The sequence below is a fragment of the Phallusia mammillata genome, chromosome 7 (genome assembly GCF_965637545.1).
Source record: "Phallusia mammillata chromosome 7, kaPhaMamm4.hap1.1, whole genome shotgun sequence".
Lineage (NCBI taxonomy): Eukaryota > Metazoa > Chordata > Ascidiacea > Phlebobranchia > Ascidiidae > Phallusia > Phallusia mammillata.
In genome coordinates, this window is record NC_137258.1 from 4,856,514 (window position 1) to 4,884,305 (window position 27,792).

General features: G+C 36.5%; 3 protein-coding genes and 1 pseudogene across 6 annotated transcripts; 1 reads left to right on the forward strand and 3 right to left on the reverse strand.

The window, feature by feature from the left end:
- Positions 1-625: 625 nt before the first annotated feature.
- On the reverse strand, positions 626-4,134 carry LOC145239416 (excitatory amino acid transporter 2-like). The gene is made up of 10 exons (XM_080102735.1): positions 3,957-4,134; positions 3,646-3,795; positions 3,211-3,433; positions 3,087-3,129; positions 2,917-3,026; positions 2,440-2,569; positions 2,228-2,321; positions 1,747-1,886; positions 961-1,155; positions 626-671 (listed from the first exon to the last, which is right to left on the reverse strand). Exons 1-5 carry the CDS (start codon positions 4,033-4,035, stop codon positions 2,934-2,936), a joined length of 588 nt encoding a protein of 195 aa, XP_079958861.1. The 5' UTR covers positions 4,036-4,134; the 3' UTR covers positions 626-671; positions 961-1,155; positions 1,747-1,886; positions 2,228-2,321; positions 2,440-2,569; positions 2,917-2,933.
- A 1,389-nt stretch (positions 4,135-5,523) lies between these two features.
- On the reverse strand, positions 5,524-12,537 carry LOC145239415 (excitatory amino acid transporter 2-like). 3 transcript variants are annotated; one of them, XM_080102732.1, is made up of 12 exons: positions 11,689-12,537; positions 11,216-11,418; positions 9,707-9,856; positions 9,374-9,593; positions 9,179-9,221; positions 9,003-9,111; positions 8,325-8,454; positions 7,900-7,993; positions 7,521-7,660; positions 6,874-7,068; positions 6,484-6,618; positions 5,524-6,232 (listed from the first exon to the last, which is right to left on the reverse strand). In XM_080102732.1, the coding sequence occupies exons 2-12, from the start codon at positions 11,364-11,366 to the stop codon at positions 6,109-6,111; spliced, it is 1,491 nt and encodes a 496-aa protein (XP_079958858.1). In that variant the 5' UTR covers positions 11,367-11,418; positions 11,689-12,537; the 3' UTR covers positions 5,524-6,108. The 3 variants fall into 3 exon arrangements, with proteins under 3 accessions (XP_079958858.1, XP_079958860.1, XP_079958859.1); XM_080102734.1 differs by lacking the exon at positions 11,216-11,418; XM_080102733.1 differs by lacking the exon at positions 11,689-12,537 and having other exon boundaries at positions 11,216-11,634.
- A 1,253-nt stretch (positions 12,538-13,790) lies between these two features.
- Positions 13,791-20,003, forward strand: LOC145238172 (uncharacterized). The gene is made up of 8 exons (XM_080101256.1): positions 13,791-14,267; positions 14,562-14,661; positions 14,969-15,038; positions 15,128-15,262; positions 15,608-15,685; positions 15,981-16,014; positions 16,704-16,889; positions 18,915-20,003. Exons 1-8 carry the CDS (start codon positions 14,099-14,101, stop codon positions 19,193-19,195), a joined length of 1,053 nt encoding a protein of 350 aa, XP_079957382.1. The 5' UTR covers positions 13,791-14,098; the 3' UTR covers positions 19,196-20,003.
- A 2,975-nt stretch (positions 20,004-22,978) lies between these two features.
- Positions 22,979-26,127, reverse strand: LOC145238173 (solute carrier family 22 member 3-like; annotated as a pseudogene). Its single transcript, XR_013862083.1, has 5 exons — positions 25,869-26,127; positions 25,566-25,735; positions 25,095-25,226; positions 24,061-24,155; positions 22,979-23,077 (listed from the first exon to the last, which is right to left on the reverse strand). The product of XR_013862083.1 is annotated as a solute carrier family 22 member 3-like (transcript).
- Between the last annotated feature and the right edge of the window lie 1,665 nt (positions 26,128-27,792).

Below are 27,792 nucleotides of genomic sequence, written 5' to 3' on the forward strand. Positions count from 1 at the left end.
TCCTTGCGCAAAGTTGCACATTTAAATACGTTTTTTTGGTGGGATTCAAATGTTTTGTCAGTCTTTTCTTTTTTGTCAGTTCTATCACAAACGTAATATTTTTTAGCCTTTCGTTAGACGTGAGACGGTTCTATAAAACCGATGGGAACCGGCTGAATCCTACCACTGGGTTTAAGCATAGTGGCTGGATTTGAATGTTGAGGCCACCCATTCCCCATTAATATAAATTATTCATTTTTTACTGTAGTATTTTAAATTGTCAGTACCACAACTGTTAAAAAATAAAACAATGCACATATTCAAAAAAAAAGAATTACAAGTTATTTCCCAAACCATTCCTTTCTGCATATTGAAACATTTCTATACACTTTCGATGGTTGGTTCGTTCGTTATTGCGTCACAACGGTTCAGATGTGCGATGATGCAAACACCAATGACGTCACCAAGGATGTTCATAGGGCCTCTTAGTCTTTCGCTGAAAAACAAGTGGTAACATTTAACTTTTCACGTGCTGTAGGCTACTCGATTGTACTTACAGCAACCAGTCGACAGCGTAAAACAATCCAACTTCTTCCGCTGGTAATCCGACAGATTGAAGGACAAACAAAACAACAACTAAGCCTGTACCAGGTATAGCTGCTGCTCCAGCCGAAGCTAAGGATCCAGTAAGACTAGGAAAATATACTGTTACAAGATCAACAGCTTTTTTTGCAAAAATCAGATAGTGATAATTTAAAGTACAATAAAAATACTTCGAAGTGAGAAAATTTGTTGGTTGGTAAATTTCTTGTTTTTTTACTCCTAACTTTTTACTTTAAAATTGCTTTTAAGAACACAATAATCCTTTCAAGGGTATTAAAATGTGCATTTTTTCTCATAGCAACATGGGCCAGTTGGTAGAAGCTGCCTCTGTGTAACTATAATGAATCAAACAGATCAGTTTTTACAAATCACTTTTACCATATTGTGATGACTTAACCAACGGTTAAGGTTACTCCGTTCATTTGTGCAATTGTAATTGTCACGATTCCTTGCAGCAAAGCGGTGCCGTCCATATTTATGGTGGCACCAAGCGGTAACATAACTCTTGTATATCGTTTGTCAATGCCGAGATGTTCTTCTGCGCAACGTAGGGTGGTGGGTAATGTGGCAGCGCTGAAACAATATGACTTAATGTATAACTTAAAATGTGTTTTTGGAAACCATCATTTGGTTATTAAATCTAAATGCAAAAAAAATGCATTGAAGGCCTCACGTCTAAGCAAATAATTCATCTCGGCAACGTTTTCAACAAGTAATCTGCATCTGTGTTATCTAAAGGCGTCAAAACAACGGCAACAAGCGATAAAAGTAGGGTGGTTTGCGAGTTTAACTTAGCTGATTCTGTGCAGCCATTTTCATTTGGTCACCGTCCGAATGGCGTCGGTTATAAATTCGAATCTTAATGCAAGTGTACAAAGTGTCCTGGATTAAAATAACGTAAAAAAAACTTAATCACGGCTCTATTTCTCTCAACGTCAAACAAGCTACCTAACAAAAAGTTCAATCATAAATGTGTTTGAAATGATGTAAATATGGCCTCAAAAAGCTCAAGCAACATCTGGAAAGAATGAAACGCACAAATCGTAAATCCTCAAAGGTTTGGACTTAAAAATACTCCTTTAAACTAAAAAGAAGCAGTTGTAGTTTTAAACAGTACGAAGTAACATAACCTTGTATTCCCAAATGCAACAAAAGTCAATTTACCTAGATGTGGTCCCAATCATTGTTAGCACTGCCTGAAGACATCCTGCTTAAACTTTGTACGGATTTTTGCGTGTGAAAGCCCAATAAATAAATGGCAACAGTAGTATGATGTGAATTAATGATCCCACAACATTTGTGATCTGTCAAGCAAAAATAGAATTTATTTGTCTGCAAATTAAAGTATTTTTATTTTTCACCTGATGAATTATAAGCCTATTTTTGTAATAAGTTACAGAAAAAAGAGTCACTAAATTATCAAAATAACTCATGGAACCGCCATTATAAACCGCATACTTATAAAGTGTGTTGTGTTAATAACACTGCACTAACGGTAGTACAAGTCTAAAATGAATATTTTGACTTAATGTAATCTGTTGTGGTGTTGTATCGCAATCAATTTTAAAAGCAAATATTAAAAAAAGAAGTAAGAAAAAAAAACAATTGCAGCAAAAACGCAGTGAAAATTGCCACAAACGCTTACGGTATAAAGTCCAAGAGTTGCCAGTGCATGAAATATGTTGTCGACTTGAAGCAAATTACCTGCAATAAGGCTACAAATTCCAATCGGTGCGAACCTATAAAACACCCACATGAAGTTAACTGCCAGAGAACCATTGTGTATGTAGAATACATCATGCCGACGTTTCAACAATCGCTTTGTCATCATCAGTGCAGGTTGTGAATGATACTTACCACATAATACTTGTCACCACATCCATGAAAAGATAAAAAAGTTCGTCGAAAAAATCACTGACAATTTGCGTTTTTGAAGATGCGCGTTGGCCCAATGTTATTCCCAACAAGATACAAAACGTTATGAGTCCTATACGTTTACAATTTTAGAGAAAATTTGTAAATAACACTACAGATCTGTAATTCAAAATTAGCTTGATAAAGTACATGGTGAATATATTTTGTAGCAAACAGTACGCTTTTAGTGGTTGTGTCAATATACCAATATTACTGTCAGTTGTGTCAATATACGAAACAGGAAACAGTTACAATGAGTTTTAGCATCCCGATACACCAAAACGCGCAAGCCATATGTTTCATCGCATTAATAATGTTGCTTTTCCGGGAACTTGTTCGGATTTCGAAATTCGATGCAAATTTTATTTCAACAAGCAACTGTCAGTGAGTTGTTGTTTAACGTAAATTGTTAAAGCTTACCCAATGCATTGGAACCTTCAATACACTTTGAGGGTTTTAACTAACTTGGTTGTTGCGTTTTGAGATGAATTATTATGCTCCTCGGTTACAACAGTTGTGGTCGTTATGTCCTGTAAACATCAAAGCTCCATAATTAGGCACAGTCGTTTTTTATTTAACAAATCTCTTACCAGACGAAACCATGCTTCAACAAGATTTTTTGGAAACAAATTTCTGAGAAAAACAAATTTAGATGAAACCTAAAAATCAGAAATGTTTAACACAAACGTTTTGGTCAATGAGCAGTTTAACTACCTGATCAAATCTAGGACAGTACCAAGCGTTGAAAAGCTTAAATTTCTGTCCCCTTCATAACTGAGTTTGTCAGCCGCTGCGTTGGTCACTTTTTGTAAACCTGGCTTAATCGTCCAAACCATGGCAATGCCGATAAGAACGGCACATAGTGTGGTGGAGATGTAGTAGACGATGATGTGCAAACCTACCCGTCCATTCTTCTTCCTCGTCAGTTCAGCGACACCTTAAATCAATAAATTCATACAAATTAAATGCGTACACCATTCGCTTGGCTTCAAAGGGTCAGTAAAATGGTTCAGTAAAAGGGAATGTAAAAAGGTTGTAGTAAAAAATGTGTTTGTCAGTTTTAAACCGGTACTGAATTCATACCATAGAAATTTCCATTTAAAAAGTGACTACCCATTTAGGCGATTACTTGGGTAAATCGAAACACACCTGTAACGATGCTGGTAGATATAAGTGGAATCACAAGCATTTTTAATATTCGAAGTAGAATTTCCCCAGGAAAGGCAATCAGCATTTTTGCATCGTCAGATGGCTGGGCATAACGCAATGTAATACCAAATGTTATTCCCAGAAATACGCCTGCAATTAAAACAGGTTTTTGTAAAGCTTCACTTTATGTAAAATGGCGACACTATTTTGTGTGCGACTTTCTGAATGTTACCTACGTCTTATAGGTACCAAAATGTAAGGCAAGTTAGCTCTACACAGGACTTTATTTCATGTTATTTTACGCATAGTACCTGTTAATATAAACGCAGCCAATAGATTATCCTTCTTGATTTCTCTCCCACACAATCTAAGTTCTGTTTCTTTCCTCATTGTTTGGTTTTGTCTTTTCAGAGACGATTTCTTCACATGTAGGCCTACTGTGATTTTGTTACACACTAAGCCCACTCCTATATGGCCAATTTAATTTCCTACCACAAATTCCAACAAAACCACATCATTTTACAAACGTCGGTACATTGAATCTCAACAGCAACTTCCCAATTTGCCATTGAGACACAAACACAAAAAACTACCTAATTTAGAAAGTTATAGTGCTACAACGAAACGAAAATAAGAAGAACATTAACTTAATGTTAAATTCTATGTCAACTTCCACAGATGCACTTCTGATGAAGAAGATTGTTAGCGGAAAACACCAATTAATAACGCGGTTTGATCCGCATAAAGTTTTAAACTTTGCATTTACGTGGCAATAACTGAAAACACTACATGGCACAACAATAGAAATGTTCGCAGTATCAAGAAAAATTGTGATATTGTTTGACTACATGTGTCCTGGCTGACTGTATGTTAGTATGTAGACTTGAATGCTCAAATTCTAAAAACAAATCAAAGCTGTTTAATCTTTTTCCGTTAAAACATAGCAGGATGCTAAAAGTTCAATGGTTACCACACAGCGGTTTTAGATTGTAATCGAGTCTCGGTCTCTTAATTGTATTTTCCTTGTATGCAAAATAATTAGGTGACATTGAACCAAACTTGTTTGCCACATTCACCACACAAACTTGGTTCACGTGTGTTTGATACATAAGAGAGCTATTTGTTTTACTCAAGTATCACCAACAGTTACAAATGGGTTTTTTTACCATTAAATATGAGCCTGGAGTAAATAAGCCTGAAATAACATGGCGGCGAACAAGCCTGAAATAACATGATGCGTAATGCCACTTCACGGCCATTATTTAACACAAAACTAAGTTTTAGCTCATACACATTACAAAACTTTTCATGTCACTGGTATTATTCTCACTGGATATAGCCTACATAAAACACATGTAAATTTAAATCACGTATAAGCACAGATCTATTTTTTGGCCGTTTTTTTCCGTTTATGAATTTTAGATACGTACTGGTGCTGTTTTGTCTCAACCATTTAGTGCTGGTGCTGTTTTGTCTCAACCATTTAAAGTGGTTTCTTTTAAACATATGCATGTTATTTACATGTCACACATCTGGTAGGCCTACCGTCCATAAAGATCAGCAAACTGTAGAATGACATTCCTTTCATCAAGTTTTAGCTTTATGTATGTACAGTAGAGTGACACCTTCTATGGTCTAGTTTAATCATCGCTTCGGTACCATCTACTACGCCGAAATATAACCTAGTTTTGGCTTTAGCAAAAGATTACCACTATGTTTAATATAACCACTGCTTTTTTGCCTAAAATCCAACAACCAAGCTACTTATTTTATTAAAATACCCTAAGTTGCTAGTCAACTATACTGTTACTTGTAGGCTACCTCATTGGCGCAATTGTTCCACCTTTTGGACAAATTTAGAAATAGCTCTTTCACAGTAAAGTTCATTTTTTCTTTGGGCAGTCACGCTTAAACGCACACATGTTACAGTGGAAAAATTTTCGCGCGCTTTTCGTCATCAGTGCTTGAAGCACGACTGGATAGTTCAGCTGTTTTGGCTGATGCTGTTCTTGTTCTAAATGTTGTTGATTGACAACACAAAGGTCGGTGGTTTGATTTGTTTACATTTTTAATGGATTTCATTTGTCTGTAACTTAAAAAATAGGTTGATATTTCTGCAAACACCTTCTGTGCCTGCTTTTTCACGATGTCAAATATAATGTTACATCCGTACACGCCTAAAGAAAAGTAGTTATGGTAAAGTAAATGTGCAAAATTTTACAGTTAAACGAAAAAGGAGATGACTGTCACGATAAAATCCTGGTGTATATGGTGGATAAAGATTTTCCTGTTAATATGGTTATCAAGGATAGAAATGCTGTGATTTTAAAGTTTGTGATATTTTTGATGTACCAGTCACAAATTAACTGCAATAAACTTTTGTTCATGGGCAATACAATACATCAAGAAAAAGATTTGTAAATTATTGAGTATATCTATTTTTATGTTCCTTTAGCAGATTTCCTAGTTTCTATCAACATCCAAAAGCTCAGTTTCGCTCGGCAGTGTGTCTTCGCGGTTGAGATGTGCGATGACGCAAACACCAATGACGTCACCGAGGATGTTTATAATACCTCGCAATCTTTCGCTGGTAAAAAAATGTAAAATTTGTAACTTGTTTACCTCACAAAGTTTATTTTTGAAGAGTGGTTAGTTGTAATGTTTCTAGTAAATGTTTTTTTACACATTTAAACGATAATACGTTTTTGTGTTGCAAAACTTAACGGAATTAGCATACAAACACTATTTTTGTGTGAATAAATGCAATGTTGAGTATGGCTTATTGCATCGAGAGACTACAAAGCAACTGTGTATATAGTAACAAATTATTTTACTCACAGCATCCAATCTACAGCGTAGAAAAACCCAAGTCCTTCTGCTGGTAATCCGACAGATTGAATGACAAACAAAGCAACAACCAGGCCAGAACCAGGTATAGCTGCTGCTCCTGCCGATGCTAAGGATCCAGTAAGACTATAGGAGAATAATTGATACACAATATATTTGTCTGTTAGCCTATTAGGCCTGACCCTAAACTATACTACCAATTTGACCAAAACATGTTAAAATGATAAAATCTATTTAAAAATTGCAAATGTGTAAAAAATATGTTTTCCTTCTGCCACGCACGTGTAATTCAGATAAACATATTGCACACATGTAGATACAAATGAGATAAAAGTTAATATCCTTTTCAAGCACACAAAAAGTACGAAGTTGTTTATTTACCAAATTGTGATGACTTGACCGGCGGTTAAGGTTACTCCGTTCATTTGTGCGATTGTAATTGCCACGATCCCTTGCAGCAAAGCGGTGCCGTCCATATTTATGGTGGCACCAAGCGGTAACATAACTCTTGTAAACCGTTTGTTAATACCGAGATTCTCTTCTGCACAACGTAGGGTGGTGGGTAACGTGGCAGCGCTGTAAAGAAGATAAGAACAAGGTTTAGTTCCCTAAAAGGACTATAATATGTTTTGGGTGTTACACAGAAAACTTTTCAAAAGGCATTGCCTCGTATCTATAGGATTTGTTGACAAACATATTACGTGCTTGAATAATAAGGACAGTTACGATGTGTCTGGTTTAATAGCTTTCAAATTATTATGCCATGTTGCAGATAGAGCACCTCAAAAACTTGCTGATTTTTGATATGTAATCAACGACCGACGTTTTACGAATAAGCAAGCGCCAGATCAACGATTTCACCATTACATTTTCTCAGGAAAGGTTTAAGAGTATCACTGGTCGTCTCGGAAAAGTTATAGGGCTGTTTAGGTTCGTGTATCATTGCTTCTCGTATTAAACGTTTGAAAGCATGTGTGGGTAAAAGCTCAACGCAGGTAACTCGTGTACGAACAGTTTTTATCAACTACCTTGATGTGGTCCCGATCATTGTTAGCACGGCCTGCAGACATCCCGCGTAAACCTTGTATGGATTTTTTCGAGTAACAACCCAATAAATTAAAGGCAATACCGACACAAGGTGTATAAATGCTCCAACAAACGTTGTGACCTGCAAAAAATCATAACATGGGACTTTAATAAAGTATTTATTTCCATCAATTAGTCAAAATGAGGAAATCTCTTTGTGTTTACTAGTTTGTGGGTTCAAAAAAACATTCAACGGACTTACAGACAAACGTACGCATTTATGTGTTGGCCGCCCTCGAAGAATAAAAATGAAACAACGTGAAGAAGTCAACCTATATGAAACTTGTCAAAAGTGGTGAGAAATGAATTAAAAACTCTTACTATGTAAAGTCCGAGCGTGGTGAGTGTATACATCATGTTGTCGACTTGGAGCAAATTACCCGCAATAAGGCTGCAAATTCCAATCGGCGCGAACCTGTATGAAACACCGTCACAAAGTTATCTAAATCGAAACCGCCGTTATAACAAACAGCTTTTAGCCGTGGGGAACGAACGACTTGCCTGGCCCTTAATTCGTGTCATATCTAGATTAAGATAAAGTCAAAGCATCTTTGGAGTTTTTCATTTTTCTCGCTCAAAGTGCGAATAAATTCTATTTCTTGTGTTGTTAGTGTAAACAAAATCAAATGCAGCTTCCTATTATAAAATTGCAACCTTTCTTGTAATTTGAACTTTTAATGGTCAAGTTATTTGTGTGTAAGCAAAGCAAGTTTGTTTAAGCTTTTTTACCAAATCATAAAACTTACCACATTATGCTTATGATGACATCCATGAAAAGGTCAAACAACTCGTTGAAAAACTGACTAACTACTTGAGTTTTCGTGGATTTTCGTCGCCCCAATGTTATTCCCAACATCACACAAAACGTTATAAGACCTAAATAATCAAGGTTAAGCCGTTATAAATAACAGACAGGTAGGGGAAATTAGTTTAATTACGGACGTGATCGATACTTTTTGCGAAAAGTATAATAGTTCTCTGCATTAATAAATTGTAGCTTATAGAAATGTTTTGTCAACATTAGGCTCTGAATAACATCATTTCCTATGAAGGGCGACAAATGCTATGACAGTTGTAATTGCACATTACATTTTCTTTTGAATGTAAACAAAGGCATGAATATATTTACCGAATATGGTTACATATCTGCGCATTTTAAATGCCGTTCTCATTAACATGTTTTTTTGTGTGTAAAGGGATAGTGATGTACCCATTTTAAAACTTTTTGAAAATTTTTGCATATAGGATATGTAATTGCTTTAAGCGCTCACAAAATGCACAAAAGGATATTTGTGACACAAGTTTTTCTGACAATTAAGGGGGATTTCAATTTTCGAAGTAAACTGTAATTCATGGTCTACAACTGCATGTGTACATAAAGCATGTGTGGGGTGGTAGTGCAATGTAAAATGTTATCTGCTTACCCAGTGCATTTGATCCGTCAGTACTTGTCAACGTTTTCACTAATTTTGTTGTTGCATTTTGAGATACATTTTTTTGTTCCACAGTCACAAATGTTGCAGTGGTTACGTCCTGTAAAGACCTCAGCATAAAAAGTCAAAAGAAGCAATTAAAAAACAAGTATTGTAATTAACCATACCAGGCGAAACCAAGCTTCAATCAGATTTCTTGGAAACAGATTGCTAAAAAAACACAATAGAGTTAAACCGTGAAAACCACATAAAATTATACATCTAGAACATACCACAATTACACTTTATGTTAACTGTACCAACAAAAAGTAGTATGTAATATAAAATTAAATGTTTAAGAAGTTAACTCCTTGTTTAATTACCGGATCAAGTCCAACACAGTATCAAGTGCAGAATAACCTAAATTCTTCGTTGTTGTAACGCTGTTTTTTCCAACTGCTTGTGTTGCATTTTGTAAGCCTGGCTTAATCGCCCAAGCCATGGCAATGCCGATAAGAACAGCGCATATTGTGGTCGAGATATAGTAGATGATTATGTGCAAACCCACTCTTCCATTATTGTTTCTTATTAGTTCAGCAACACCTTATAAGAAATGGAAACAAACCATGCAGTACTGATCAATTTGTTACAATGTCATATTAAAAAATGTAGCTACAAATGGTTTAATTTAAGCTCATTAGTTTATTTTCACGTACCTGTGATAATGCTGACAGATATAAACGGTATCACAAGCATTTTTAAAATTCGAAGTAGAATTTCACCAGGAAAGGCAATTAGCATTTTTGCATTGTCAGACGGGTTGGCATAACGTAATGTGATCCCAAACACAATTCCAAGGAATACGCCTGCAATTTGAAACAATCATTTTATTAATCCATTGTGTGAAATTACAACGGTTTGCCTTTAGTGTAGAAAAAATAGTTCTGTACCTTTATTTATTTTCTCGTTTTTGGAGGGTTTAACCAACTGCGCCTTTGCACTGACTTGTATACATACATGTCAATCATTTTAATTAATTCATTTAAAACAAGCTACTGCTCATTGTCTTTTTTAATAAATATTGTGGTTGCTGTTTCTGTTGCGACGTCGTTTCACAAGGCTTGGTAAATTTGGTCATGTTTTGGATTAGGTTGGAAGTGTTTAAACCAGCGGTTCTTAAACTTTTGCGGCCTTGCCCCACTTGACACTATGTATTTAATCTCACGCCCCCCTTAATAAATATTAGCACCGATGATGTTTGTCTTGTTTTTCGGAAACAACATACATCGTAAGTCCGCTTTAAGCTACTGTCAAGTTACTTCAGAACGTTGGAAAAAAAACACTTCAACACTGAAAAGTTGCGAAAAAGAAGGCTTTTTAATCGTGCGCACAGAGCCACGTTGCCAATATTCTTGTAAATTACGCATATATCGCCCAGAAATTGTTGATGCTCTAAAAGTCAAGGTAATCTCTGATGCGAAATTAAGAACAAATAACAAATGTACCGCCGACTATATAGCACAGGGGTCACCAAACTACGGCCCGCGAGGTCATTTCATCCGGCTCGGGACCCAATGTTTGGTTTGCCAAATCGTATTGATAACTTTGTTACATTGAAAAATTAATCTACTCCTTACGAAAGTTTACTGTCACGACATGTAGAATTAATATTACCGGACCTACTTTCATGGGATTGCAACGCCCAGGATTGATCCAAAGCCAGTTTTGTCATATCAGAGACAAGACACAAAGTGTTAATTGTGCACAAACAATTGGCTTATTTTGTTATTTGTGACGTAATATACAAGCATTGCTTGCAAGATTAGACTAACTATAGAATATAACAGATTTTAAATGGATTTTTAGAACGACCATATCTTGGCGTCCATATAAAAATCGCCTCGTGGGCTGGACATCCATTTCACAGTAATAAAGAGTTTACTTTAATTTCCAAACAATATGTTCGAAATCAGCGCCGACATTATTCCTATGCATTCATTTATAATTGTTTGCAAGTGAAAACTTTGCAGCAGGTTGTGCTGCGCCCCCCTTCCGAACCCCTTACGCCCCCCAGTTTAAGAACCCCTGGTTTACACGAAAAACGCTATGAAAGACTCCGCCATGCCGATTTGAGATTTTGGAGTCGTGTAACCTTTATACAACATTAGAAAGTTTGCCGAGTTATATTTCCATATTCATATTCTAAAAAAACTGTTAAAGCCTACCTGTTAAAGTAAGGATAGTTAACAGATCATTCTTTTTGACTCTTTTTCCGCACAGTTTTAGTTTTGTTTTATGCTTCGTTGTCTGATTTTGTCTTTCAATGGAGTTCATTTTCTCCTTTGCGCCACAGTTAATAATGATTTTATCACACATTGAACCTACTCCTGTGCAATGATTGCTATAACCTTCACCACAAACCGTACAACTGCAACGAAAACCTGACTTTTTTCCTTTGTTATTTTAATCCTGGCAGCTTAAAAGCCATTTTACCAGAATAAGACTAACTCAGTTTTGTTTTGTAAATTTGCATTCTGTATTATGATGATTTTTTTGTGGTTTTTCTTGGTTCGCAGATCGTGACATCCTTACGGGTTTTAGGGACCCTGTCACAACCAAAACCTATTTATTGTTAGCACAAAATATAACAACTTCGTATGCCCAACTGTTAACGTCAGAAAAGCGCTTGCAAACTCACTTATTTCATGGTTTCAATAAACACCTTCCTTCAGTTGTTTGTCGAGCATAACAATTCTCCACAAAACCCTCAACATAACAAGCTTTAATGTTTCAGCGCACAACGAAATCTTCCCACTACAAAACCTAAAAGACATTTTCGTTCAATTTATGCCACCAAACCGTTTATTAGGAATATTGGCAAGAAGAAAAGGACTTCCTTAGGCTAACTGGCAGCACTTACCACATAACAACAGGTAATTAAGCCAGCAGGTAGGCTAATTTCTATTGAACCGTAAAGTCGCTTTAATACAGTTACAGTCTTTTTAGTCACTCGTGAGTACAAGGTTACTGCGGTCTTGCGAGTCAGGAAATTGCCGCTACTTATCGGAATATCGGCATAACTGTACCCAAAACAAACGCGATTATTCACGGTTGTGGCTTTTAAACGCACTGGAAAACACACACTATAGTAACGTTTATAGTTTGTCTGTCGTTTTTCCTTCGTCAATTACTTTCTTATGCATACACTAGGGTTGCCAGACCTCCGTGATTTTTTCGTGTTTAGCCTAGTAAGTAGTAAGTAACCCACAGTAGTTCTTACAATTCTTTTCCAGGGCGATTAAAAAGTTCAAGTTCTAACTGTTGTCTCAACTTGCCTGTACTGTTTTTAATGGATGATGCTACCTACATTTATGCAAATCAACTTATCAGCATTAATAAAAGGCTATAGTTGGTAAAATAAAGGCTCTATTAGCGTCTAGATCATTGGTTCCCAAACTGTGGGCCATGGCCCAGTCCTCTACTGTTTTGTTCTACTGTAGATATTATGCGCTTTGTTTTGAAAAACGTAGTATTTGCAAAGAATTCCGAATCTTGTAACCAAATTTCAGTGAAACTGTTTGGGTTGGTAACTTGTAAAAACATGCTAAATAAAGCCGGATGCACGCTACAAAACAAAAGCAGCTACAACAGAGGAAATCCTGGAAAGTCTGTGGCGCTGCCGTGCTGTTGTCCAGATATGTGCAAATACATATTTGGTCGCACGTCGAAAAGGTCTACCGTCTTTTCGTGTAGATCCAAACAATCTTTCATAAATAAATGAAATAAAAAAATAATTTGGAAAAGAACTGAAAAAAACTTTGAAAATAGAACACAAAATGCTTGAAGTGACTCGACATCCCCTCAACTTGTGGATGGGTGTATCAAAGACTGCCCCTTTCTGGGTCCAGTGTCGTACAACAGTGCGCGGGAACTATAGCATTTCGTTCGTCAGACCAGGGCCAACATCCGCCTACGCCTTAAAGGCCTACATGAAACTAACAAACTTTCTCGTGCTTTTCCTGTTAAACAGAATTTGGCGCCTGATGAAGCCAGGATTTTCAGCTAAATTCGTGTAAAAATGTGTAGTCTGTACTGAGGAAAAAAATTAAAAAATTCTACTTTAATAACATAGTTTTTTTACTTTATTATTATTATGAACTGATCTTCTGTAAAGCCTTCAACGTAAAAGTCATTTTGTCAGCGCCCTGCAGACGAAATATTCTCTCCTTATCATACAAGCCATGTGGAATAAATTGCTCAAAATAAACTGTAACAATCTTGTCTGCCATTTTCAAAAGCATCAAAATGGTTTGGAAATTGCATATGTTTAACGAATTGTAAAATCAATCTATGGCAAGAAATCAACCGGGATTCTGCAATGGGTGCATTTCTCCTTTTCTTTATTTACTGTCTGGATATAAAAAGACTTTTGTAATGCAGTAAACTAAATTGAAATTTGTGTTTGTGACCCCTGCAAGCTTATGAAAAAGATGCCATACGAATAATTTTCTGATAAAATAAACGTCAATTTCACGTTTTGTTTGACACAAACGTTTTGATGCAAAACAAACAATGCATTTCTTAATCACACAAATCTTAAAACCTTTTATTTGCACAAGCAATCATGCATGGAAGCATAGTTTTATCCAATGCGTCGAGGTCTTAAGTTTTGCAATATAAAATGAAATCAGCTGATTGCCCTCCAGCGATCCGGATTATGGCTTTTAATGTTCTAGGACTTTGTGTTGAATGCAAGGTTGCAATTGTCACAAGATTATTTTTTGTTCTATGTTATTTCAATTTTCAACGTAGATTAGTAAAATTCAAGTATTTAAGTAGCGAAAAAGTTCCTTATTGTCTGCATTTAGTTGTCCTGGCTTGACCTTTATTGAGTGTCCTTGAAATTTATTTCCCTGAACAGATTTCATGCCATAGCTCCGGACATCTAGTAACCCCATTTAAACCCATGTAAGAAACATGTGTGCATGTGTTGTGCACCTTTTAGAATAATTACACACAATTTTGTATGTTTACTTGCTCTATTTTTGTGCCTTTTACATAAGTTAAGTGACTTTCATTCAGAAGTTTAATAAATTGCAACTCAGAAAATGTCTGAAATGGAAAGCACTGCCTCCTTTATGGATCAATGCAGAATTGTATGTTTGAGTTACTTCAAGGAAATCAGTATTGATTCTGACGAGATTTCCGATGATCAAAAAACAAAACTTCACAATGTTATTGAGAAGGAAATGGATGCATTTGAGTGTGCAAAAGCAGGTACACAAACATACAGCTATAAGCGATGTAGAGCTCAAAAGCGGATCAATTCTTTTCATGTAGTTTATGTATATGCTAGTTTCAAACTTATTGTTTTCCATGTCCAACATTTGTTCACTTTTAAGTAAATGCAACACATCAACTGTTCCTACTTTCCGCGTTTAATTAAAAACAGAATATGCATATTTGCATAAATGTAATAAGTGTATATAGCAACAAAGTATTTTTAAAAACATAACAAAATTGCACCAATGTAATTGTATGCTGCATCACTTTAAACTGTACATTTTTTAGATTTGTTAATCACATCAAAGTTCCTTGCTGAAATGTCATTGACCTTCGGAGAGCCCATTGTATCAACTGTGGTTAGTTGTGTGGAGGATTTATCTCATCAGTAAGCCTAATTTAAAGTAACTGTATGCAGTAGCCAGTATATATTTGTTATTTTACCATTACCATTAGGCATTTAAAAAAACAGTTTATTCTATTGCCCTCTTTTCATTATTAGAGTGCTGTGTTTTGCTGTTGTGGTTATTCCATCATTTTGTTATGTTATTTGTCTTGTTATTTGTTGTCAAGTAACATTGCTCACCCAAAAGGATTTACATGAGATGCTGAAGTTGCTGTATTTTTATTGTTAATGCAGTGTTTTATCTTTTTTGTTTGTTATATATAATGTTTCAATATAATATGGTATATAGGTCATTGAATGAAGATTCTTTTCAAGACTGCATTGGAAAAGTCATTCCTGAACACCAAACATGGGACCATGTAAGTTTAAGGTCATACAACTACATGTTTAACTACCTTTTTTGTAAGCTTGGCACATGATGGAAAAATTACACAGTGTTTTTTTGTAGATTTCGTTGCTGCTATTTGTTTCTTACAAGCTGTTTGGGAAATTGGACCTGTCTCAACTTGTTGATGTGGTAGATCTTACTGCTCGCTATTTGAGATCTGAATGTAGACCTTTCATTGATTCCCAGGGTGGCTGGGTAGGTTTGATATTAAATAAATCCCTTGTTTGTATACTCACACATTTCTTAACTTACAGCCCTTTAACACAAAAACGTTCTATTTATAAAAGTTGGTTAGTGTTTTTTGTTTCAGATAATAAGTAACATAACAGTTCAAAAGCCATTAGCACAGTTATATATATTTTTAGATAAGCCTGCTTTTAATGTAACTCAATAGTTCACTACTAAATACTGTACTAAATTGCTTTGAATTGAGGCACCATGTTTGATGTCACTTGAATATTTTGTGGTCTTGTGATACAGCATAAACTGTCCACGTTTATTAGCTGCTGAGACCATGAAACATGTTATTATTTTTGGCAGAAAATTACCGGTGATCAAATGAGTTCATCTGGGATTCTGTCGAGCATTGTTATGGTTGACCGACCAGCCACTACTGAGGTAAGAAACACATCTTTGTTGACTGTGAAACAAAAACTTCATTGACGATGCCAATATTTGTTTAACTTTTATTGCTTTTTTTGTTTGTGTGGACATGATGTAACATATTTCTTAATGTCAGACATGTAGAGCAACTTTGTTTCCACTTCATTTGTACATTAAACCTATAGAAACATTTTTTATTTCTTTTTAACTCTGAAAATTATTTTTTGGTTAAATGAGTGCTTAATTTTTATTGAACATAAATTTCAATCTTGTTTCATTTTGGAGTATATACTTATTGTTTTGGTTTCAGAACTTGGAAATGCAGATGAGTCATTTTCAAACAGGTAGTTTACCTGTTAACTGTGTTTACAAAGAATGTAAATAATTTCCCTAAGAAAATAGACAAACAAGTCAAAATTGTATGAAATAGTGGCATTTGGTGATTTAGCATTTGCTTGCTGGTTTATTGTTCTAAGGATTATATGTACTGTAATATTGTGTTTTGTTTTATGAAAGCCATCTTCAAAGCTATGGAAACTGCATTGTCTACATTGTCTATTTCATGTATGATATAAAAAAATATTATCACCTTAAAAAAGCAAAACCAACTAACATTATTACTCTTCTTAAAACAAAATAAGTCAGTTTTTTACCTTAATAGACATTATCAGTTGTTTTAAAAACAGATATTTTTTTTATCAGATTCAATTTTTTGCGTTAGTTAGCGGCAGTGCATATGGCTTTGACCAATGAGGTCTCGTCAGTTAAGCTGGTGACAAGAGATAACCTAATGTTGTCACCTTATAGCACTGCAGTTTGTTGGAAGCAACAAGCTAAAAAGGCATTCCTCACCAACCTGTTTAAATAAAAGCATAGGCTACATTGACAACAGGCTAACCTACCCAAATCACGGTACTTTGCTGGACATACTTACTTTTATCAGTTTGCAAACACAACAAAGACTTCTGTTTTCATTTTTATAGTTATGCATACAAACAAGCATATGGTTTATAAAATTTGTTTTATGTTGTAGAATCTCTGCCACAAGTTTTGTCTCCACCTGCTTCCCCTCCATTTTCACTGTTACAAGGCAACCCCGATGATGAGAGAGATAGTCTCAACTCAGCTACACCACCGGAGATGGTGGAACGACCACCTATGACTGCCTCACTAATGCAAATGATGGGTGGAGGGGACATGGTAGACAATGGAAATACAGGTTTGTTTTTATCAGTTTTTCTGATGAGATTAATGGTAGATGTAAGCAAACAGTGCATTTTATGTTTGGTCTTGCACATTTTTTTAAAGCTTAGATTTTCTTGTGAATTTGAATACACTTTCACCTGATACAAGTTTCTTCTACTATGGTTAAACTTTAAACATTAAGAATACCAATGTTCGGAACTGATTACATAATTACTCGGGCCCATATGTTCTTGTTTATCTTTACTTTAAGTAATATGGTCATATTGATTCAAAATTATTGAACCTTTCTGTGTACCGCCTTCCCTAGGCCTGACATACTATGATTTATATATAGTATGGTGTGATTGCTTGTCTGCATGAACGTGTCAGGGCTGATCCCAGTAATGCATATAATAATGTCCATCTTAGCTGAATCAAGAAGTGCTTATTTTTTGCCTGTAGACTAATTATGGGTCCCCTTCCCTGAAGGGGACACATATTGTTTTTGTCCGTATTTTTTTTCTTTTTTCTGTCTAACGCTGGTTTGTAACGCTCGTTTGGTCAAGAAAGAGTGCTTTAAATTTATTGAAATTTGGACATATGTTAGATATTAATCCAAACTTGGTCCACCTGAAGTTTGACCCCAAATTACCCAGCGGTTCACCCACAGGTCCCCGAAAGTAAAATTTTTAACGCTCGTTTGGTAAAGAAGAGTGCTTTAAATTTATTGAAATTTGGACGTATGTTAGATATTAATCCAAACTTGGTCCACCTAAAGTTTGACCCCAAATTACCCAGCGGTTCACCCACAGGCCCCCGAAACGTAAATTTTTAACGCTGGTTTTTATCGCTTATGTGGTAAAGAAAGAGTGCTTCTAATTTATTTAAATTTGGACACATGTTAGTTATTAATCTGAACTTGATCCTCCAGAAGTTTGACCCCGATTGACCCAGCGGTTCACCCATAGGCCCCCGAAACGTAAATGTGTCTAACGCTCGTTTGGTCAAGAAAGACACTGTAGGCAGAAGTCCCAAGAGAGTAACTCATTGGTTTACGATAGCAGGAGGGCTCAGCTTGACGTCGGACAGACGTTTCACGACACGTCGTTTCGGTGATTAGAAATCAGCTGTTTTGCACAGCAATGCTATTTCGTTTTATTAAGTTATCACTCACATTTTCAGTTTTGGCAAAGGTTTCACACCTATGACGTGATTTAAACCTAATAAGCGTGCTTTGTTAATAAAAATAAAGATGAAAAAATAAACTTGACATTTTTGCAAGAAAAATGTTTTTTTAAATGCTCGTTGTCACGTTGGCCGCCGCATGACCACGGGTTACTTAAGGTCAACTAGTAGGTATCACTAACACAGTTCAGAACTTTCTTTCGTCATAACGTAGCGTTTTTTTGCAATCGATTTAGGAATCAATACTCAAGGCATGTATAAATTAGGTTAAACGGTGTTGTTGAACACCAAGGACTGCGTGCTATTGAAAACGGTGTCAAAAGGTCAAACAGTCGTTTGGCGTGTGCACCATGAGAGGTTACTACAGGTCAATGGTACTCGATTTGCGAAACAAAGTTAAATGAAAAACAATTTGTTACGTATACACTTGTAGCAAATTGCTTTTTAATTTAAAGTGTCTGTAACACAACAGGTACAGCTTTCTAGAAAAAAAAAATGTGTTTGAAACCTGACCTTGGACCACAATATCTGGGTCAAAGCAAGAGAATCAATTGAAATTATTTTTTTTTTGTTCTTTTTTTTAAGTTTTTGTAATTATATGACAATAATAGTGCAAAAAGAATACGAACAATTTTTTTTATTGTTGGGTTAATGCATTCTAAAAATTTTTTAAAATCTAAAATCACCGCAACATTTGTTTACCGTAAATCCGCACAAACACGCGTGTGGGGACCCATTCGTTTTTGTTTACAAAAACAATCATATGTGTAGATCAAATGATGTGTATAGTAAATTGGTAAATATCGTATAGAATATATAAAATGGTAGTATATCAGAAAGCCACCATTCTAGTTTTGAATGTTTTTGTATACAGGTGCAAGTAGTGACAGCAGTGGTTTCGAAATGGTATCAGGCGGACAAAAGAAAATTCCAGAACCAAGTCAAGAAATGGTGTCCATGCCACCTGATTCTGAACTCACTTCAGATGCACCCGTCTCTCCATCATTGTCTCGAAGTTACGATAAGCCAATTGTATCCTCTGCGGCTGCAATTAAAGAAGAAAGTACACTTGCAGACTACATTCCCCATATATCAGTAGGCGTTGCTGCCGCTGCAGCCTGCATTGGTTTCCTTATGTTGCGAAAAAACACATAATACTAGTTGTTTAAAGTCGAATTTTTCAGATTCCTATTGACATATTTATAATGTGTGTGCTGTGTGCGTGTATTTGGTCTCAAGGTACCGCTTAATTTTTCCCAAGATGCAGATGAGGATTGAATTAGTCCATGAGAAAGTAAAACATCTATTTATAGTACAGCAAGAGACCATTGGTATAACGGAAATAAGGTAAGTACCATGCATAATTAGGCATTTCCTTTAGATACCTATCAACACTCATACTTTTGTGTGTGATACTTAATTATGTTATGCAAAGGTTTTTCCTATTGTGCAAGTTTTTTTGGCGAAACCAAAAAGTGCAAAGCGATATTGTAAGCTGCTTGGTCGAAATTGAAGTCAAATTAGCCAAGTTGGTGGTAACAAGACTCCCTGTATGATCAAAATCTAAAAAGCACGTTTTTGGTTTATGCGCTTAAATTACCTGATGCAAATACATGTATAACTTCGTTGCTTTTGCATGTACGTTTTGTTCCTTTTGTATGGGCGCAAAATGCAATTTGCCCCCTTGAAATGCGTGGTTGTGCCACCGATCATTTGCGTTTGTGAATTTACAGGAAAAATCTTAACTTGCGGTTTCCGACAAACGTAATGCTGCAATTAAATTCCTCTATACTGCCCCTCGCGGTGCTACGGCTTTATTGAGAAGAGTTGAAGTTGTTCTTTAGCGCCATCCGTCGACAATATTGGTTTAAACCGCTTTTTCGTTCATGTACTGTGACGTGTTTGGGCTCGTGTATTACAAGCCGTGTTCGTTGTCGTTATTATTAAATTCTGCACGAAGGAGTTTTCGATCATGGAAAAGCGTTGTTGGAACAACGTTTACAAGACAAGATATCCGAGTTTGTAGCTCTTTCTTTTCAATAATCCCCGTTTGCAAAAAGTGCTTTGTTTACTCGCCGTTTCCAGTCTGGGAGCCTGTTTCCAGTAAGCGCGGAAATTTTTACTATATTGGTATGGACATCAGATGTCAGATTCTGATAGATGGCTATCCTTGCCGACACATTATTTAACTTTTTTTGAATTAGCCGATTAGAACCCTCCTTTCTACAAAAATACTCAAGAACACTTTTAATTGCACGCTTTATTTCTAAAAGTCACAATTTTTTACGAGGAATCGACCTTATTTTTGTTGTGGTTTAAAAACGGTTTACCGAACAATGGAAATTTGAAACAAAGGTTAACAGCAGGCTGTTAAAACCGCTGCGGTAGAGTATAAGTTATTCACCACATATTAGTTCTTCGGCAGTTTTCTTGTTTGATGATCAGGTAACAATATCTTTAACATAATGTATCTTCTTCATTAGAAATCACAGACAAATGCGCTGGTTTAAATCACGTTTATAAATCATGTATAGTTTACAGGTGATTGTCAAATTTCATTTTAATCCAATTGGTCCGAAAATGTTCAGGATTGTCCAGTTTGTAATAATTAAACATTTAGAATTTATTGCATTTTACACAAGGACAATTTGCACAATTTCCACGCACAAATCATGTAAACGTGTGCGATACCGAAAAAAGCACGATGTTATTCCAATCGTTTAAGTATATTGCTACGACAACATAAAGAGACGTGATCAGAGTTTGGTGCCTGAATGGTTGGAGTCCATTGAGGTATCCAGTGCCTCGTTGATTTCTCCCTTAAGATCATTTGTTGTTGTTGTTTTGAACACAACATTTCAAGTGTACAAATTAAACATGCAAACACGTGCACAATAGCATAGGGCCGTCAGCTAAAGTAGTACTGCCTCACAAACCTTGTTACACCAAATTCACCTATGAAATAACTGCAATTTTCGGACGCACTATTAAAATTAATGTAGAAAAATTCAACCGATAATGTAAGATTGATGTAAGTTAAACTAACTTTTCCGTTTCCTCTGCACATATGGCCATGCCTTCCAGGGTGCACTGTTTAAGAAGCCAGCATTAACCACGCCAGACATAAGTCCAATCATTAATGCATTTTTACCAACCAAAATAATAACAAAGATTACCTCACCGGTATGGTTTTCATTAAACCAGTAAAGTTCAACAACCAAATTTGCTATGAGCTGCTGTATATCACCACTGTCTCTCAAGTTTTGTTTTGTAGAAAAATAAGTTTTTCCCAAAAAAAAGTTTCCCCAAAACGGTGGATGCATGGTGCATTGAAGGGTGTAGAACAGGGGCGGGCCGGATCCGGCCCGCGACGTGATTTTGAGCGGCCCGCAGACAGTTTCTGGTCTTACATGATAATGTGGCCCGCGGCCACAGTCTGCCGCAATCCCCTACTACTTGCTTACTACGTCAAATTATAATTTGAATTATAAACTATAATTATAGTTGCAACGGACAGTAACGCTCCCCAATAGCAACAAACTTTCCCACCGTTGTTACCATTGCACCACACGTCCATTGTTACGACATAACTGCCAACCTTGTGTTTGGCCTGCTTTCACGGTTTCCTTTGTTTTCACACGTGTAGCCTAGTTAGTGCTTCAGCAGTATCTAAGTCGGTGGTGTATGAATTAAATTTGCTGTGGTGAATAAATTTATGTTATATCAGTTAGATTGTTTGGACTGTATTGTAATTGTGACGTACTTGATTGTATTTGGTTTAGGAAAGTTTCCCCACCCCTGGTTTAGGTGGTCAAAAATCCATTTTAAATCACTGGATAAAAACGCGATTAATGTATCGATTCAGGAATCCGGCCCGCCAAGTACTTCATTTTCCCTTATCAGGCCCGCCGACTGGAGAAGTTGCCCGCCCCTGGTGTAGAATCACAAACATATCCATCAACAAACCAGCATCTCACCTGCTCTAGACCTCTTTGTAAAACAACTCAGCTTCTGCAATAGTTTGTGGCATGGTTTTGTTCATTGTTTCCGAAAAGAGGAATCCGAGTCCGCCCGCGATGATTGACAACACACCGAAGATGACGAATGGCAGCCATGACATATAATCTTGAAGGAGGATGATGTAGGGAGAGGAAATACTTCCCATACTTGCTGCCATTGATCCAATACCCACCGCGTTGCCCTAACATGAGTTTCGAAAACTAAGAAAGTGCCTTTTGTGTTACATCTAACTCAAGCGATCTAATTCCATTGTGGTTTATGTCCAAATGTGCCATCGGGCAGTTTTATGAGACAGGCTCGTTTAAGTAATTCCCAACAAACTGGGGTGCCGTATTGCGGCTACACTCGCCTAAATGGTAAATGCCTAATTGCGACCAGTTCCTCGGGTGACTTTTTGGGTCGAACAGTGTGTATTGTCATTCGTATGGTTTGTATAGTATACGATTTGTTCATTAGTTATCACTACAAACAAATACATTTACCTGAGAACAGTAGGGTAAAGTTCAGCGGTAAAGTTGTACACAATAGCATAAGACCCAGCGGTTCCAATCTTACCGATGAAAGCAACAACTACACCAGCAATGACCATGGCTAAAAAACAATTTTATATTTATGCAAATTGTTTTGCTTTTTGGATTGATGAGGTAGACATTTTTAAAACTTGACAATGTTTTTGCAATCTTTGTACAGATAAAAGTGTGTGTAATTTGTCATGAAAATGCCAGCGACACACCTAGTGCAGGCACTGCGCCGTAAGTTTCAGAGTTGTAAACAGGCCTAAACCCGAATCATTTTCGAGAAGCCCGTTTAGGCTCGAAAGTTTGATTGATATGCGTATACATTAAAGCCTCAGGAAAATTTGTGGAAGAAACCTAAGCCTGATACTGGCCCGACTTACAACTCTGGAGAGTTTACCTACCTTCATTCCCATTTGAAAGTTCGTTGAAAACGGTGCTGATTAGACATGCAAATCCCTGGAGAAACATCATCATTGTCAACAGGGTCTTTCTTCCAAGTCTGCAAGCAAACTTTTTTTCAGATCACAATCTTCTTTATAGTTTCTAGGTGTTTTTTAAAAAGGAAAAATATGCATAGAGTTCTCAAAGTTTTCTCGTTTAAAACCCGCTTGGATGAAGTTGTGCTATATAATACAATATTACATTTAATGTGACATTACAGGCGATGTTGGCTAAATCGACAGTATCTTGTTGCAAACGTTTTAACATTTGGTGATTTAATTATGCCCAAAACCGCTCAACACAAAGTTTTTAGGCCGCTTTGGGTTTAAGATTACAAGACAAGGATCAAACAGTACTAGCTTAATCTAAAATAACTGTCATATAATGCAGTAGTGAATATATATTATTGTAAAGATTTTTACAATCACTCTTGTCATCATCAGTTCAAACAATCAAATCTGCTTTAATAATAAAATCTATTTCAGTCCATTTTTCTCACCTGAATTTCGATTTGTTTGTACATCTGTGAAAAATGCTTTTGCTGATTTTCAAGGTTAAGTTTTTTTTTTACCTATCTAAGGTGAATTGAACAAAAAAGTAGCCAAGAACCTCCACGACACCGTAGAGCAAATTATTAACGAAAATATCACCAGCTAAAGCTCCATCGTTAAACGACAAACCGTAGTACACCATTGATGTTACAAAGCTGACATATAAAAGTGAATGTCATGTTAGCTAACAATTACGGCATATATGTTGTGGATTTTGCTAAAGCTTTGCTTACTAAAGCGGCCCAAAATCGGCCCACAGTAAGCTATTTTGTTTACAGCATTTGTCAAAGTTGAATTTCAGGTGTATCGTTCGGATCCTGTGTATGCCACCAAACGCACCCACTTTCGGAACGGAAATTCGGTCCGTTTACGCACGTCAGATTATGGACCGTTTTTCGCATGCGTTGACGCAATACGCAGTCTGTGTACCGTCACCTTAACACGAAATACATTGATGGACGAATCGTTAACTTTTTTACTTTTTACCTACCAGCTGTACATGCAGTTGAACGTAATGAGTCGCATAAGTCGAGGTTTGAACAAGTCCAAAGTGCTGTATTTCTTGTTTAGAAGTTGGGCATCGGTCTATAATAATAGAACGGTTTATAGTACATGCCAGTTTTTCTCAATCTTATACGGATCGCGTACCACCTGACAACTTTTACCATCGCTGCGTATCCCCTAAACCAGTGGTTCCCAACCAATTGTAGTCACGGACCCATTTTATAAATTGTGTAGGTATGTGACCTCCAGCGTAATTTACCGCAGTTCTTTGATACTACACATATTTGCCTCCATAGTCCCCCTGAACAATTTCAAGGACTTCTTTGGACCTAAACCCTGTTTGAATAGATCAGTGGTTCCTAAACATTCTTAATTGTTTGTCATAACGGTCCCTTAGCAAATTTATTAAACTAAGTGTGTACATTAGCGAAAACCTGTAGTTAACCACTACAAGCTAATTTGTTCCGTGCGAACTATTCCCACAACAACACGATGGATGAATTCAGTTTACTTACATCAGATTACTTAACGTGGAAATGTTTTGATGGCATTTTTACGTCACAACAGGACATCGCGTGTCGGACCCCTAAGGCACCGCGGACCCCACTTTGAGAAACGCTGCAATAGATAGACCAAGAAATAGGTATATTTTCTCGACCTGGCGAGTATAGCTGGCGATTTCAAAAGAATGTCCAAAACACGAGTTTCGCCCAAACCAGGATTGATTAGTTGGATCAGTTGAGACGCAGTTTCAGATCGGACTCAAATTAGGTATCACAGTAAACCTACTCGCATACCACCTAAAAAGTTGAGAACCACTAGTATAGACAGACGAAACCTGTTAATCGGGAGATCCGGATAATCAAATCGGGTTTCGCGAATCCCTAACAGTTGTCTATCATACGTTGGGAAACTATAAGTCGGTTATATGCAAAACGCTTAATCAATTTGGTCTGTATCTGTATTTTACTGCCTGCGATCAAACGCGTATTCTACTTGATGGTAAAATGACTGTCATACCTTAGCCACTTCTGCCTCTTTCCAATCGGCGTCAGTAATCTCCTTCTTGTTGTGTTTCGCAAATACATAGGAAAGCTTCTTTCCCTCCTCGTTTCTGCTATTTGAGAAATGCCAACGTGGAGATTCCGGCACCTGACATACGACATAGACCAGTGGCTCCCAACTTTTTAGATATGTGATTGTTGAAATAGTTTTGTGGCCCACTGTAGGCTATTTTCCCTTAATATGGAAACATCCAACTCCTTACGTTAATATAAAATGGTGCAATATGTCCAGTATGTGTGTTAAAATGTCGCATCTATTAAAAATGTCGCAGTGATGTACTGCTGGGGCCTGATTCATATTAGGTTTCTATGAATTAATCATTACTTAAAATTTATCTCACAGTCATTTTTTTACATGCTATTGCCTAATCGACCATTCAACAAACTAAAAGATATTCAAACCAACTTGGATTGTTTTTGTACTTACCAAAAAGTGGAAAACAAAGTATGGTATGGGTGTCAGAGATAGGTAGAAGTAGAAGTATCTCCAGTCTCGGAAATAATATGCGAACAGAGAGTTAAGCATGTAGCCAACGCAGAACGCTGTGTGTGCGTGGACTCCAGTGAGTGTTCACTTTTGGCCTGTAATCTCAACCACTAGAAACAGAAACAAAACAAACGAAACGTCCATGTTAGTTTCAATGTATATTATTATCTTGGTACAAATAAGAAGAAACAAACAAATTATTGCCATTTACACAGAACACCCTCAACTGTTTATAAAACTTACCGTATACAAACATAATTAGAAAGGCAGCATGCGAAAACGCAGCGCTGAGGAAACGCAGCACAATAAAAAGTTCAAACCAAGGTGCAAAAGCAGTTGCAACTCCAGATATAAGAGTTCCGATCGTTGCTATAAGGATCGTGTACCTACGACCAATTCTGTGCCAAAAATAAAAAAGCATCTATTTATCAAATTCGGTCCAATTCCATATGAATGACCAAACATGGTTGTAAACATCACAGTACACCAGGCCTAGTTAAGGCGCCATACCGAATCAACAAATCCACAAGCATTTACCACCATGCAGTGGTGGAATTCAGCCGGTTCGCACCGTATCTATGGAACTGTCCAGGGGCGGCTCGTGCTAGGGTGCTGCGGAGCTGCAGCACCCCCTATATATTTTCACCTAATATTCCTGCCACAACAATACAGATAACTTTCATGATACTTATTTTTTTATTCCTAAGTATAATTTTTACAGTATAATTTCCGCCTTGATCGGTATAATTTCCGCCTTGATCGGCAATTTTGTCATTTAAAAAAAAATTATGGCATTAATATGTTCTCTATTGTGGAACTGCAGCTCCAGTTTCATGACGAATCGTGACGTTTCATGACGTTTTTCACTTGTGCGCATGCGCACTTGGAAAAGCTACATGCCGGGCGAAATAGGCGACTGGGTGCTGCGGCTCGCGCAGCTCCACCAATCACGCAGCGTGTGAACCGGCCGCTGTAGTTGTCAGTGTTTTTTTAAGGTGTTTTGATTTCTCCAGCGGTTTCCCAAAATTTGGAAATGGCTATTTTTTGGTATTTAAATGAAACACTTGCGGTCTCTTAAAACTACTTAGCGGTCACCCAAACCAAACCTTAAAAAAAACCTGGTTGTGTTGTCTGTTCCGGGTCTATATTGTGCTCCAAAACCAAACCCGTTTGCTATATTCTAAGTTCGACAGTGTGTGCAGTTAAACAATTTTTTTGCCATGTTTTAATTTATTTGTTTGAATTTGAAGGTTAGTCGTGAATTTTTAAGATGACTGTAAGTGGGCTTCAGTTTTTGCAGTTATCTTTGAATTAGAAGGTGTATCTACCACCTTGAAAAAGAAGAAAAGGTTATCTAAACACTTTGAAAAGTCACGATTAACCTTTATAATAAAAACCTAAATAAAAAGTTAAGAAAAATGGGATAAAACATCTTCTATTCCAAATATGTCATGCAGGAATAAGCAACCACAAGAACTACTCACACTGTGAAGTTAAATGCTTCACTGAAATTCAGGCAATATTAAATGCAGAACAAACAATCGCAAAAGCAACAGGAATTTTGAAATACCTTAGTGATGACAATTTCAAGTTTTGGTTTCTTAACACACCATGTGGACAGTATTTGCAACCAAGTGCAATCTTGTGTATTGATATAATGGACATGTTATGTTTCTTTAAACAGTAGCTGCTAAATTGCTTTACAGGAAATGTTTCTTAAGAATGAACATTCTACAGGGGAGATAGTAGTGACCACCAAACATATCCTGTTGTTAGAAAAGTTACTGAAACTTTTAAAGGAAAAGCCAGTTAGCCAGCAATTTCCATGAGTCTCTCAAAGGCAAAACGGTTCTTGAAAAGGATGTCAACACTGAAAAGGATGCAAACTTTTCTAAGGAACACCATTATTTACAAAAAGACTTGCACTTGCAGTGATAGCACTAAATAAAATAAAAACAGTTTCTTGGTTGTCATTTGGAAATCAAGGAAGAAGCTATCAATTATTTTGCTTAGCCTTAAGCTTTATGGTTCATTTTGGTTGTAAAATAGAAGGACAAGGTTTAATAATATGTTGTAAATTTAAGTGAGAGTGTTGTAATTTTCAAAGCTTGCAGAGTTTTGTACTTAATAAAAGGAATTATAAGCTATTTGCCACCAAATAAAGCAG

Excerpts from the sequence above, each read along its gene's own strand:
- LOC145238172 (XM_080101256.1), top strand. The coding sequence starts at position 14,099 with ATGTCTGAAATGGAAAGCACTGCCTCCTTTATGGATCAATGCAGAATT. Across the intron at positions 15,263-15,607 it reads TTGATTCCCAGGGTGGCTGG|AAAATTACCGGTGATCAAAT; the intron begins GTAGGTTTGATA and ends TATTTTTGGCAG. Across the intron at positions 16,890-18,914 it reads GGTAGACAATGGAAATACAG|GTGCAAGTAGTGACAGCAGT; the intron begins GTTTGTTTTTAT and ends TTTTGTATACAG.
- LOC145239415 (XM_080102732.1), bottom strand. The coding sequence starts at position 11,366 with ATGTGTGATAAAATCATTATTAACTGTGGCGCAAAGGAGAAAATGAAC. Across the intron at positions 8,455-9,002 it reads TGACGGATCAAATGCACTGG|GTCTTATAACGTTTTGTGTG; the intron begins GTAAGCAGATAA and ends TTGATTATTTAG. Across the intron at positions 6,233-6,483 it reads TACGCTGTAGATTGGATGCT|CGAAAGATTGCGAGGTATTA; the intron begins GTGAGTAAAATA and ends TTTTTTTACCAG.
- LOC145239416 (XM_080102735.1), bottom strand. The coding sequence starts at position 4,035 with ATGAGGAAAGAAACAGAACTTAGATTGTGTGGGAGAGAAATCAAGAAG. Across the intron at positions 3,796-3,956 it reads GGCTGCGTTTATATTAACAG|GCGTATTTCTGGGAATAACA; the intron begins GTACTATGCGTA and ends TTTTAATTGCAG. Across the intron at positions 3,027-3,086 it reads TTGAAGCATGGTTTCGTCTG|GACATAACGACCACAACTGT; the intron begins GTAAGAGATTTG and ends TGATGTTTACAG.